At 38.8% G+C, this 13,114-nt stretch overlaps 1 protein-coding gene across 9 annotated transcripts in view; it reads left to right on the forward strand.

Annotated features, from left to right (window-relative positions):
- Positions 1 to 1,775: 1,775 nt before the first annotated feature.
- PDLIM5 (PDZ and LIM domain 5) overlaps positions 1,776 to 13,114 on the forward strand; it is a 211,101-nt gene continuing 199,762 nt past the window's right edge. For 6 of the 9 annotated variants that reach the window (XM_007999300.3, XM_007999301.3, XM_007999302.3 and 3 more), the window contains exons 1-2: positions 1,776 to 1,899; positions 5,153 to 5,290. In XM_007999300.3, coding sequence (XP_007997491.3) covers positions 5,195 to 5,290 — 96 coding nt within the window. In that variant the 5' untranslated portion in view covers positions 1,776 to 1,899; positions 5,153 to 5,194. Of the gene's footprint in view, positions 1,900 to 1,934; positions 2,043 to 5,152; positions 5,291 to 13,114 lie in introns of those variants that run through there. The other 3 variants (XM_073017493.1, XM_037989996.2, XM_073017492.1) reach the window with 3 other exon arrangements.

Raw genomic sequence — 13,114 nt, forward strand, 5'->3', positions numbered from 1 at the left:
CACCGAGCCGGGTCGTAATCATGTATCATTTAACCAAACATAAAATATGATGATTTCAGCATATAATCAATATAAAAATTATTGAGGCATTTTACATTTTTTTTATACCAAGTCTTCGAAATCCAGTGTGCATTTTATACTTCCAATGTATTTCAATTTGGGCATTACATTTTCAACGGTACACTTTAGTCCTTAAATGTAGTGCTTAAAAGAAATGTTAACGGCCTGGCGCGGTGGGTTACGCCGGTAATCCCAGCACTTTGAGGGGCCGAGGCAGGTTGCTCACGTGAGGTCAGGAGTTCGAGATCAGGCTGGCCAACATGGTGAAACCCCATCTCTACAAAAAATACAAAAAATTGGCCGGGCTTGGGGCGCACACCTGTAATCCCAGCTACTCAGGAGGCTGAGGCAGGGGAATCGCTTGAACCCGGGAGGTGGAGGTTGCAGTGGGCCGAGATCGCACCACTGACTCCAGCCTGGGAGACAGATCAAGACTCCGTCTCAAAAAAAAAAAAAAGTAATGTTACCCTGCTTCAGTTTTAAATGTTAAATTACTTAAAATTACGTAAAACAAAAAAATTCATGGTCTCAGTTCCGGTAGCTACATTTCAACTGTTAGATAGCCACATGTGGCCAGTGGCTACCTTTAGGGAAAGAGCAGCTCTAGATCTTCACCTTTAGAATTCTGCTTGCATTTCCGGGGGCCAGGGGCTCACAGACCTCATTAAGTTCATCCTTGCTGTATATGCTCCTTGGTTAAGAATTGTCCTTTTGGCCGGGCGCGGTGGCTCAAGCCTGTAATCCCAGCACTTTGGGAGGCCGAGACGGGCGGATCACGAGGTCAGGAGATCGAGACCATCCTGGCTGACACGGTGAAACCCCGTCTCTACTAAAAAATACAAAAAACTAGCCGGGCGAGGTGGCCGGCGCCTGTAGTCCCAGCTACTCGGGAGGCTGAGGCAGGAGAATGGCGTGAACCCGGGAGGCAGAGCTTGCAGTGAGCTGAGATCTGGCCACTGCACTCCAGCCTGGGGCACAGAGCAAGACTCCGTCTCAAAAAAAAAAAAAAAAAAAAAAAAGAATTGTCCTTTTCACGTTTTATAAGCCAATTCACAGTGTAAGAGTCCAGTTACTTTCCGTATGTTCACTGAACATTATTCAAGTTTTCTTATGAATGAATTCCTCAGGCGTATCAAGCAACCCTATAGAAGGCTGGAAGGTGGACTACTGATTTGGATTTAGAAAAATAAACTGAAGATACAGTGGTTGAATCACTTTTGGCCGCTGTTATCACTGTCTTCTGGTGTGATGGACAGGGTTAACTTCCATCTGTTAGGGTTACCGGTTTTCACCTTCCTGACAGGTAAACTTCTGGGTCTGCACTTTTCAGAGCATGTAAAGCTCTTTCAAAAATAAATAAATAAATAAATAAATAAATAAACGCAGGCAGTAACCGCTGAACTTGCATAGAGATTTATCCAAAGTCCCCTTCTATTTTTAGGCAGAACTACTGCTTGCCAATTCAAATTTCTGGAGAGAAAAATGCACCCACTACAAAACGGACGCGCGGAGCGTTAGACCTTTGCCAGGTGGCGCTCAAAATCCGCTAAGACTACTCCCACCGAAACTCGGTAGCGCAATTGTCTTTCCGCAGCTGCTTCAGCTAGCCCCAGCAAGCCCGTGCGCCAGGCTCCGCCGTCGCCTTCCCCGCCCTCCCGCGGCTCTGCTGTGACGGGCCCAGAGGCGTGGCCGGGAGCGGAGGGGCGTGTCCCGGGCCAGGGGTGGGGCGAGGGAGAGCCAGGAGGCGGAAGTTCCCGCGGGCGGTGGGGACGGCGCCCTCACTGCGAGTCACTTGTCAGCCCTTGTCTAAGGCGGAGGCAGCTCCGCGCCGGAGCCGAGGTGAGTGGCGGCCGGCCGGTGATGCGCCTCTCGGATCTCCGGAGGGAAGAGGGAAAGAACCGGCCGCTGTGCGCCGAGCGCGAGGAGGGAAGCCTGGTTGGGGACGAGGAGGGAGCGCTCCTCGCGCAGGGATGGCTCCTCAGGTGCTTTCTGGGCGCGGAGCGGCTGAGGTGGGAGAGCGGCTTGGGAAAGGAGCGCCCGGGAAAAGGCAGCGCTGGAGTCCGCGTGAGGCCAGAGGGCGAGCCCTGGGGTCCCCGCAGCCCGGGCCGACCGGGACCAGCGTAGCGGAGACGGGGACGCGGGAGGGCGCCCGGGGGTAGTGAGGGCCGGCGAGGACTGGCTCCCGGGCACTGCCGCTCCCACCCACCCGGCTGCCGGCGTCGCCAGGCACCACCGTGGCGTCTGGGTGCCCCGTCCTGCGCCAGCTCTTGGAGGGTAGGAAGCGGGACTCAATGGAAAAGGCGCGTTAGTTTTTCTTTGCTCTAAGGCTACTGAGAAGCATTTATTTCTCTCCCAGATATTTACAGTTTTGTGTAACCTGTTTGGAGAAAACTTCTGCGCGTCCAGAAATAAAACTTGTTTAAGAAACACATCTGTCATGAACACGAGTTTTGTTAACACTTGAGTACTTGTTGGGGCTTTTGTAAGACTGTGCCTTCAGTGCGTTTGACAATAAGTGGAAAAAGGAAGGGCGTGTGGACAGGGCAGAGCTTGGAAAGAAAATTCGTGGCGGCGCTGGGCAGGGCAGATTTAGGGTGTGATCGCCAGATCCTATCCCAAGTCCGCCTTCCTGACGGGGAGGACGTCTGAACCCGCCTGCCACGGAAACGGCCCGTTCGGTAGCCTTATTTGGCAAACAAGGCTAGGCGTGAATCGCTCCTGGACAACTGTCCTGTCGGCTGCTTTCATCCTGTGCCTGTGGCTTTAGTTCTTCAGCCCTACCTACATTCTCTCTCCATTGCGGGGAAAGAGAATCTCAAGATGTTTCTCTTTAATTTCAGGCCTTTTCTTGGTCACTGTCTGTAGTTCATCTTGAGTTCTCCTTTCCCCCGCTCGCTAAAGAAGCTGAGATACAAGTATGGGAAATACCAAGCTTCCTTCTCTAGTACTAGAGCAAAGACATTGTTTAGACTTTCCCTAAAATAAAATCCGTAACTATACAGAAATTCCAACCTTTTCTACGTGTTTGAAAGAGTATGCTGCTATTTCCTGCCTGCTTAGTATTTGAGGAAGGGCTTGGGCACTAATAACCAGATGGAGGAGTCTTGGAAAGGCCAATAAAAATATTGCCATTGCTTGGGGCACAGACTGTTTTAAGCCAAATGAATTCCAAATGAAGCTAACAGAAGAAGAATCTAGAAATGAACGAACAGTGACTAAAAATGAAATGACACTGGTTTTGTAGTGTGGCTGTGACCTTGCCAGTGCTAGGAATTTTAATAACAAATGAGAGAAGTTAGGAAGGGAATTCCCAAGTAAAGGGAAGTTGCATGTACATGGGTTGATAATCTAAATGAAATACATTTTCTTGTAGGGAAGAATGGGTCAGAGGAAGTTGAGCCTAACTTTCATATTCTTCCCCAGACACAAGTTAAAGATTAATAAAGGAGGGCAGGTTGGCTGTGAAATATCAGTTGGTTTTACACGCTTCTGATTTGTATTGTGTCAATATCAGGACAGTCCTATTAGTTTTCTGAAAATCTTCTCTTTTTATAGAAGGAAAGCACTTGAATGATGTGTGGCTCATTATTAGCTTCCCACTAGTAGTTTTTCACCTATATATACAGTTTCACTTCCGGTTTGGCCTTTGGATCTTTTTTAGTGCTCTGTGCCTGTTACTTCAATGCTTAAGTAATGTGTTGTTGCCTTGTAGTTCAGTATACTACCACGCCAGTAGAAAAGCTTTTTCGCTTTCTGATACAATTTTCTGTAATTTTTATTTTCCCTGACATAATTTTTCTTTAAAAACCAGGTTTGTTTGAAAGTTTTGCCCCATTTTCCCTTTGTGAGAAGAAGGAATGTTTGCTTTAAATATACCTATGGCTCAAATATCTACATCTGCGACTATGAATTTGGGGTGATGGGCTAGAAATTTGAATGGGTTAAAAAAATTTTAAGACAGGTAATATTAGGTGGTGATTTGGTTGAATAGCTCAGATTTTTCCAAGGAAGGATGTTTTTAAAATTATAAAATTACATATCTGTTATGTTTTTAATATTTCTTAAAGAGAGAGAATTATTGTTTCTTAGTATTCCATTAAAACAAAATAAAACTTCATTCCTCTCCTGCCATTGTAACAACGAATAGGAAACTCGAAGTTTGTTGTTGTTGTTGTTTTTTTTTTTTTGCTTTTTAAAAATTATATGAAAGTGCTACTAGGAGAGTCATCACGCACACACAGCAAAACAGGCAAAAGAAAGCACCGAAGCACTGGTTCTTTTCTAAACTGCCAATTCCATTTGAATGCATTAAGGTTAACCCTGCACCTCTGCCGTATTTAGTCATAATCTTATTCACAGAGTAGCAAATGCTTACTCTCTGCCTGGTGAGGTGTGTGTATAAAACAAAAAGCAGATTGTGACTGACATATCACTGTACTAGAGTATTGCCTATCTTTGACTATCTGAAGGAAAAGTAGATATCACTTTAAGTGTGGAAAATACCATGTCCCTATAGGAGGAAATACAAGTTGTAGTTCTTGATTGGAGAGGATAGTTTTGTGCATTGAAAAACAGCTTCTCATTGTAAATAATTTAGTATTTGGAAAGCATGAATGGGAGCCTACTGGTTTGCAGTCTCTTTCACATGTTGGAGTAACTTAGAATTTAAGTAAGTGCGGTTGAAAGACTCTTGTCAATTGCAGACACAAGAATACATGAAGTGGAGGGAAGGAGAAAATCATTTTGAATTCAACCTGAAATAAAATCTTGCTACATTAGTGAAGTATTGTAAAGTACTTTGAGTTAAAGTTTGCAGGCAAGAAACTGCAAAATTGGATTGTAGCAAGTTGTGAAACAGGTTAAGTATCTAGAAATGTATTCTGATACAGAATTTTTAGACCATGGAAATTGCCATGAGTGTAGAAATTTTATATTAGCTCACAGATTGCTGTTCTTAAACTGAAATTAATGAAGAACTTAATTGAGACTTATTTTCTATATCCTCTCATCCCCCCAACAAAATACTAAACATAATTTATGTTCTAGGGTTTCAAGTAAACATTTTTGCTAATCATCTGATTTTCTTTCACAGCATATTTCATTTTCTGTCATTGGACTTTGAGCCATTAGAGCCATGAGCAACTACAGTGTGTCACTTGTTGGCCCAGCTCCTTGGGGTTTCCGGCTGCAAGGCGGCAAGGATTTCAACATGCCTCTGACAATCTCTAGTGTAAGTAAACTTTACAGATTTTGTTATAGATGTTCATTCAGTGCTTAGTCCTCGGGCTGAGTTGTTTAGTTCTCCGTTGACCTGTATTCTACTTACTGTCATTGTTCCTGGGATGTGATCTTGGCAAATTTGGTTATCTATAATAAAGGATAAGGGGAGTGGATTTAGCAAGGATAACTGATTTCAATTTAACTTCTTTTCTGTTTTCCCCCATGTTATCAATAATACAATGGAAAAAGCATTTAACTAGGAACAGACTGTAAATTTTTGAGCTGTCCCTAATTTGGGGAATTCTCTGAATCTTAGTTTTTTCATATATAATTTTTGAAGGTCGTGCTATGGGATTTTAATAATCTCTTTCAGTTCCAAAAGCTGTTTATTAAAAACTGTTGATCAAAATTGAATAAAATGATTGTTTTGGAATTATTTCCTCAGCTCACTTTCTAGTGGAGGTGATAGCCAACGGTAAGTTGGCCAAAAGCTACTTACCCTTGAAGAGGAAATGAAGGACTTAGAGCTCCAACTAGATAGTCAGCCTATGAATAATTGAGATTTGTTTTTTTACCTCATGGATTTAGTTTGAATGTATTCTGTGTATATATTTTAAGGATGTATTTTCATGATGATGATGATGATAGCACTAATGAGAGGAGTAATTACAGCTTCTATTTATTGAGACTTGACTGTATGTCAGGTACTGTTTCACTTTCATCACCAGTAGGTAATTATTACTATTAATTACTTATATAAGTTTCTAAAAGGTTTGTTTTTGCATATTCACATAAATATGAATTTCCACTCTTCTTTTACTCAAATGGTAGCATATTATACATACTGTTTTTTTTGGGTTTTTTTTTGAGATGAAGTTTTGCTGTGTTGCCTAGGCTGGAATGCAATGACTTAATCTCGGGTCACCACAACTTCTACCTCCCGGGTTCAAGCAATTCTCCTGCCTCAGCCTCCTGAGTAGCTGGGATTACAGGCATGTGCCACCACACCTGGCTAATTTTGTATTTTTGATAGAGACAAGGTTTCTCTATGTTGGTCAGGCTGGTCTCGAACTCCCGACCTCAGGTAATCTGCCCACCTCGGCCTCCCAAAGTGCTAGGATTACAGGCGTGGGCCACCACACCTGGCCCACACTGTTTTATACTTTGCTTTTTTTGCAATAATTCACCCTGTAGATCATTCTCTATTAATATATAAGGAGGTGTGTGTGTGTTTTTAAACAACTGTATAGTTTTCTTTTATAGGGAAAGTTGACATTTAACCAATCCCCTACTGAAGAGTATTTATGTCATTTCCATATTACTGTTACAGTGGTGCAGTGAATACCAAATATAAGTACATACATATATATGTGAATATATGTATCTATATCATTTTGAAAGGTTGTGCCAATTTACACTTTTGTACAATGCATGAAAATACTATTTTCGTGCCAGTCTTACCAACAAACTTTTGGATTTTTATCAAGTGTTATGAATGCATCATCTCATTTAATTATCATACCAACCTACAAAATAGTGATATTATTCCCATTGTATATAACTGTGCTGTGAGCTCACGTGGCTGGTATGGAAGAGCTGGCTTTCCAGCAGTTATGCTGTGCTGCCTCTTTAATAATTCACTTTACCTTAAATTTAGTTAGGTTGTTTCTTTAATCAGATATTTAGAAGATTGTCATTTTGGTTAATAATATACATGTATGTATAAATACATGTACACATACATACTTCTGCATCTTATATGTGTATCCAACTTCATTTTGAAAGATTAAAAATAAGTGTTTAATGCCTAACTATCCTCATTAAAATACTGCAGATCCCATTTTACTAATGGAGTTTCCTTTGTTTCTTGGCTGTGGATTTTTTAAAGATATCTTTAATTTATCATCAATTTCTGCCTTGATTTCAGTTAATTAGATTTTATAAGGAAATATGTATGTATAATCCAGCCTGCAAGTTTTAACACCTTTCATGGTTGTATGAAATTTTAAATGTAAAGCATCCATGCGAAAATGTGTCATGTGATTTATTCCTGTTTGAGTGAGTTGGTATTTTATTTCTTCTACTGATGATCTATTATGGGAACAGAAGCAATCTTTGAGTATTATTGGTTTTTATGTTTTGTTAGCATTTTATATTTTAAATATTCTACTTTAGTTATCTAAATCAAGTTATTATTTAGTTTAAATGCTTACTTTTTAGCAGAAAAAAAGTTCAGAAACAAATTGACACCTAAATGAGCCAAACTTAATTATCACTTTGTTATGTGGTAATAGAAATGCAAATAGAGTATGTATGTGAATTTTGTGGTACCGTGCCTTTAAAAAAGTTTCATGTGCTTCAGTTTCCTGGCAGACAGTTTGAGGTACTAGCTCCATGTTGTGATGCTGATACAACAGAACACTGTGTACATACATACGTGCCCTCCCCTGGCACAGAAGAAATGCTTTCCTTGTGTAGACAGAGTGCTAATTAAAGGATTTTGAACATACTGATTAAAAGAGACTATGGTAACAAAGCTGCTGAGTTATTTCTGTTCTCTTACAAAAGTCTCTGCCATCTACTGTGACCTTTTTGGGCCTTGTGCAGTGGGGCATGCAATTCATTCTGGACTGGAGAGGATTGGAAGGGGAGGGGGAGGAGAGAAGGGAATGTTGGCTCAATTGGGCTGCTAGGCTCTTGGCCTTTCATTGTAGTTATTTTTAACCCCTTGTGTGGTTTAAATATGCCTGGTAACATTGCCTAATAAAGTTTTGTGTTTAATAACTAATTTATATTGTGGTAAGATTGTTAACGTTATAAATTTTTAACTTACTCTCATCTTAATTAGTTCTTTGGTTATACTTTTTCTGCCTTAATTATGTAAAATTACTGGGATATTACTGGTCATTGGGTTCTTTAATTAATAGTATCAAGAAACAATTAAAACCTGAAAGTGTGCTTAAAACATGTAATTTAATGATTCACTTACTTTAATAATGCATATGAAATTCCTAGCAAGGTCTGGCAGTCTCTCAATTATCTTTTATAATAATGTTATAAACTTTAAAAAGAAAACTATTTAGAGACTTAAAACATTAAGTATTTAACCCCCATAGTTGTAGGGAACATAGCAGTTATGTTTTTTTTTTTTAACTTACTGTCCATTAAAATTAAGAAAGGAAAAAAAAATCAGAAGTTTGTACTTAGCTAGGAATCTGCATCTTTAGAGTTCAAAACTACAATTTGTCCTCTGATTAGGTATTATTATGTTGAACTCCAAAGGGTCATTTACATTCCTTTGTAACATTGGAGCTCTGGTGTATCGAATTGTGTTTTGAAATAAATAAGCCACTAGCAGGGACTTGAACTTTCCATTTTCTTTAGATTTTGTTGTATCAGCATGTGAATATGCTGAATACAACTTGTGTCCTAAAACATTACAAGCTATAACATTTTCGCGTTGTGCTCAAATTTCTTCATCATCTGTATTGTATGAATTTTGTGTACTGTTTTGTGGGTGGATTTCTAAGATAAGATTGGCAGTTCCTACTAGCTTTTTAAAAAGATCTTCAGGTTGCTGTAGCCGGATGATCACATGTCATTTAATTTCCGATCCTTAAAATGGAGTGCCGGCTACATAAGTTTGCAGGCTGTCTTTTTATGACCCTGTATTTATGGAATTGCCCTGAAGCCATGGAATGTGAGGATGGGTTTCATTGTAGCACTGTGGGTTTGTTGGGTTTTGCCAGTGTATTTTATAACAAGAAATAGGAGACTTGTTGGATAATTCAAGGCTATATTTTGACCAGTTGATTCTCTTCATGATGGAATTATAAGAAAGATTATATATTTGTGAGTAACATCTTTTAAGTTGTTATATCCTAAAGTTGAAATACTCTGCTGTGTGTTACTTTCTCATTATGTTTGGTCTCTTTTCTTCACTGTCAATATTTGGATTACCTGAAGATGGTCTCCCAATTCTCTGTAAACACATTTTAGATGTTTCTTTAAGAGATAAGAATTAGGTCAAACTTTTTAACATCTAAATAACAATGACTTTGATTCTCAAGAGTTAGGGGAGGATAAATTGTTATAAGCTTGGATAAAATTCTAATTGGATTTGAAAAGCAGAAGAAACTTATCATTGCTTGGATTATGGAGCCCTGTTTGGGAGTCTAACACAGAACAAAGAAAGACAGAATTGTGAAACACTTTGCTGTGAATTCATTGATTCAGTAGTTATAGTAATACTTCCTAGAAGCCACTGAAGAAGATACAAAGTGGGGAGTACAAAGTTTGGATGGAAAAGAAATAAGCACAGTGCTACAGAACTAGACAGTGTCGTAAGACCTGTCACAAGTCAATATTCTATGAAATGACAGATTCTGATAAGTGTTTCTCAGTTTCAGTGGGTGTAAATCTATTGTTCATGGGGGTTGGTTTCCTTTAGGAGAAGTTAATTGAACTGATGCTCAAAGGATGAAATTTAAACACCTCAAAGTCAGCATTTCTCCGTGTTGTCCAGTGCATAGTGAAGATGAAGACTTTTCTTGCCATCGGTTGACTCCAAGTAAAGCTGTGAATATAGTTGAGTGATTCTCCAGACCTACCAGCTGCAGAGTTTCCCTCCTAGAGGAAGACAGAAAGACTTTCAGTCCTTTCAAGCTGAAATGAGAGAGCCATCCTACCTTGAATAAATGGGCCCATTGTTAATTTTAAGCTCGAGTATTTTCTTTTATATTCCCTCCCAGCTACCCTGTCATTATGCCAAGTTAGAAAATTAGTTTGTATAACTGTATGATGTATATTTCACATGTATGTTCACTTTGCTTTAAAAATATTAATTACTTTTTGTATGAGGTTCAGAGACCTGTCTTTTCCCATGTGGTAGTTTCATATGTTTTGTGGTCACAAATGCTAGGAATCTCAATATAATTCTGGATAAATTTTTTCTGCTCTATGATTTGTAAAGAAATGAAAATCTTATATTTTTTAATTGAAAATTAGTAGTTTTAGAAAAAAAGGGGCTTATTTGATTTTAGTAAATATTGGGCATTTTGAAAAGTTATTAAGAGAAATATTACTGGTAGGCAGGACTTTTGTATCTTGATGGAGAAAACCGCTGTAGGGTTAGGATAAAATAAGACTAGCAGGCTGGGCGCAGTGGCTCACACCTGTAATCTCAGCATTTGGGGAGGACAAGGTGGGAGGATTACTTGATACCAAGAGTTCAAGGTTACAGTGAGCTGTAATCATGCCATTGTACTCCACTGTGCGACAGAACCAGATCCTGTCTCAAAAAAAAAGAAAGAAAGAAAAAAAAATAGCACTTTAGACCTTGGGAAAGAACGTTTTCATATAACCTATTCATCTACTCATGAGTTAGGTATATCTACCTACTTAAAACTAAGAATAGATGGATAATAGATAATGTACAGCTATATATTGGAGTGACCTGGATTTAAATATTAGCTTGAAAATCAGTTCATTAATTTGAGCTTCTGATTTTCTTTGATGTATGGGAATGCTTTGTAAATTAAAAAGTATTATACAGGTAGATATAATTATTATTAATAATTTGGAGCCTATGAGCTTTCAATTTTTTTTTAGGATTTTTGAGGCAAAGAGCTTTTCTTTATGATAGTTGCTAGTCACACTACATTTGAATACACAGTTGAGCAGTGGTCTTTGTCTGTGACATCCTGTTAGCAGTAGTTCTTACCCAGATTAGCAGTAGTTCTTACCCTGTACCACAGGACCAGTTATGTCTTTTTCCCCCAGTTACAACTGTATGGAGGACAAATCAGTTATTATTATTTCTAGAAGCAAATGTTGCTTTAGACAAAAAAGGAGTTATTACTTTGGCATCTTATGAGAGATAATTATATTTCCGCTTTGGTAGTTGAGACTCTAGGCCTTTATCTCAGTATCTGAGATGCAAAATATATTGAGTATTTGATATAAAATTTGACAAAACTAGATATTAGCATGTGAAATAACAATATGTGGATCTATTTGCAAATAAATGACCTAATGGGAATGAAAAGAGAAAACACTAAGTAACTACAGAGCAGTGACCATAGTGTCTACTGATTCTTTAGGTATTCTGTGTGTTAGGCCACTGTGTAGTCTTGTTGAGAATGCAGGTTTGGTTCCTTAATTAACAGAGAGGGAAAAATCACTTTTCTAGCATACTTTGTTTTTATTAAGAGGTTTTTTTTAAAAGGTAATAAACTAAGAATGAACAAAGCAGAGAATATTGAATGAGTATTCCCTTATTCCTTCACCTTCTTTCTTATTTTTTTCTTTCCCGTTGTTTAAGTATAGTTATCTACCCTTCTGTAAATACTTAGATTTCTTTTATAGCTGATGTCATCACCCCTTTTTTATGACAATTTCTAGAACAGAGTTCACCAACCTTGTTGGCATTTAGTAATCGGGCTCCCAACTGGGCTAAGCAGTTGCAGTAAATGTCCCTAATAGGTATAAATAGAGGAGAGTAAAATGAACTGGGAAAGTTAATAGGAGGGAATGAGAAAGAAAAAGATGAGTGAAGAAAATAAAGAGGACATTTTTAAAAGTCTGCAGCGTTTCAGATTTGTTACTTAAGAAATCTTCTTGATTAAGCCTTCACAAGCTCTCTTCCCTTTTAAAGTTTCTTTACTTTTTCTTTTTCTTTTTCTTTTTTTTTTTTTTTTTTTTTGAGATGTAGTCTCACTGTCGGCCAGGCTGGAGTGTAGTGGCATGATCTTGGCTCACTGCAACCTCCGCCTCCTGGGTTCAAGCAATTCTCTGCCTCAGGCTCCTGAGTAGCTGGGATTACAGGCATTCGCCACCACGCCTGGCTAATTTTTTCATATTTTTAGTAGAGATGGGGTTTCACCATGTTGGCCAGGCTGGTCTCGAACTCCTGACCTTGTGAGCCATCTACTTCAGCCTCCCAAAGTGCTGGGATTATAGGCATGAGTCACTGTACCCGGCCTAATTTTCTTTAGGTAAGACATTCATATGGTTCGAAATTTAAAAGATACACGAGCATATAGGGGGAAGTGTCTCCTGGTGCCCTACTGTTCATTTCCTCTTCCTGGAAGCAACCTGTGTTAGTAGTATACTTCCAGAGATAATCTATATAGGTATATCTCCTCCACATCCTCCTTTTAACACAAATAGTATGCTTAACAGAAATACTTATTTTTTTGGCATTTTGTTTACTGAACCCAACATCAGTAAATATATCGTCATTCCTATTCTACTGCCTCACTGTGTTTGGGTTTGTCATAATTTTTAAAATCAGTTCCTATTGATAGGCAGTTAGATTTTTTCTAGTCTTGTGCTTTCACTGACACCGAAGTGCAAGTTTTGCCTGTGTGTGTGTGTGTGTGTGTGTATATATATGTAGACATTTAGATTTTTTTCTAGTCTTTTTGCTTTTACTGACGTTGAATTTAAGTTTTGCCTATATGTGTGTGTATGTATGTATATTTGTCACATAAATTGCTTGAAATGGAATTGCTGAGTCAGAGTGTGTGCATTTGTAATTTTGACTGATATTGCCATTTTTATAGAGATACTCGTGCTCACAGTATGCTAGCCTGAGTTTCAACAGACCTTGATCATTTCCAATCAGATGGGCCGGTTTCCACCTGTTTTCTTTTTACAGGGCTCGGTCACAAGTATTTTGCAAAGGATTTTTTGTGTTTTTAAGTGGTTTGTTTTCCATTTTGCAAGGGAATCTAGGAAATAAAAACATGCTGCTCTTCTTTAAATGATACCATTTAATTTCTTAGAGATGCCATTTTCTGAATTCTTTCATCCAGAGCTTTTATTAGTAATT

The sequence above is a fragment of the Chlorocebus sabaeus genome, chromosome 7 (assembly GCF_047675955.1).
Source record: "Chlorocebus sabaeus isolate Y175 chromosome 7, mChlSab1.0.hap1, whole genome shotgun sequence".
In the NCBI taxonomy this organism is placed as follows: Eukaryota; Metazoa; Chordata; class Mammalia; order Primates; family Cercopithecidae; genus Chlorocebus; species Chlorocebus sabaeus.